Here is a 286-nt window from a genome sequence, read left to right on the forward strand (position 1 = left end):
CTCTGTCTGGCCGGTCTCTGTCAATGCCATAAGCCTCTGCCCGCACCACCTGGCCAAAGCAGCCTTCCCCCAGGGGCTTGCCCAGCACCAGCCTGGCAGGGACAGGCAGAACCGTGAAGGACAGCAGGGATGGCCCCACTCTCCATCACCGCGTGGCCAGACCCCGAGGGGCAGAAGTGGCATAGCTGCCCCTCTCCAGTCCGAGTCCCAGCACCCTGGGGTACAGCGCTGCTGAAGTGTCTGGTGACGGCTGGGGACTCCCCCCACCCAAATGATCATGTCCCCT

General features: G+C 65.0%; 1 protein-coding gene across 1 annotated transcript in view; it reads right to left on the bottom strand.

The window, feature by feature from the left end:
* Window positions 1-6: 6 nt before the first annotated feature.
* The window catches only part of LOC104531946 (fibroblast growth factor receptor 4-like), a gene marked incomplete at its 3' end in the record, with an annotated part of 2,894 nt that continues 2,614 nt past the window's right edge, over window positions 7-286 (bottom strand). Inside the window, 1 exon segment of the mRNA XM_010177001.2 lies at window positions 7-111. Coding sequence (XP_010175303.2) covers window positions 7-111 — 105 coding nt within the window.

This window comes from Antrostomus carolinensis, unplaced genomic scaffold (genome assembly GCF_000700745.2).
Source record: "Antrostomus carolinensis isolate BGI_N321 unplaced genomic scaffold, ASM70074v2 scaffold33001, whole genome shotgun sequence".
Classification (NCBI taxonomy): domain Eukaryota; kingdom Metazoa; phylum Chordata; class Aves; order Caprimulgiformes; family Caprimulgidae; genus Antrostomus; species Antrostomus carolinensis.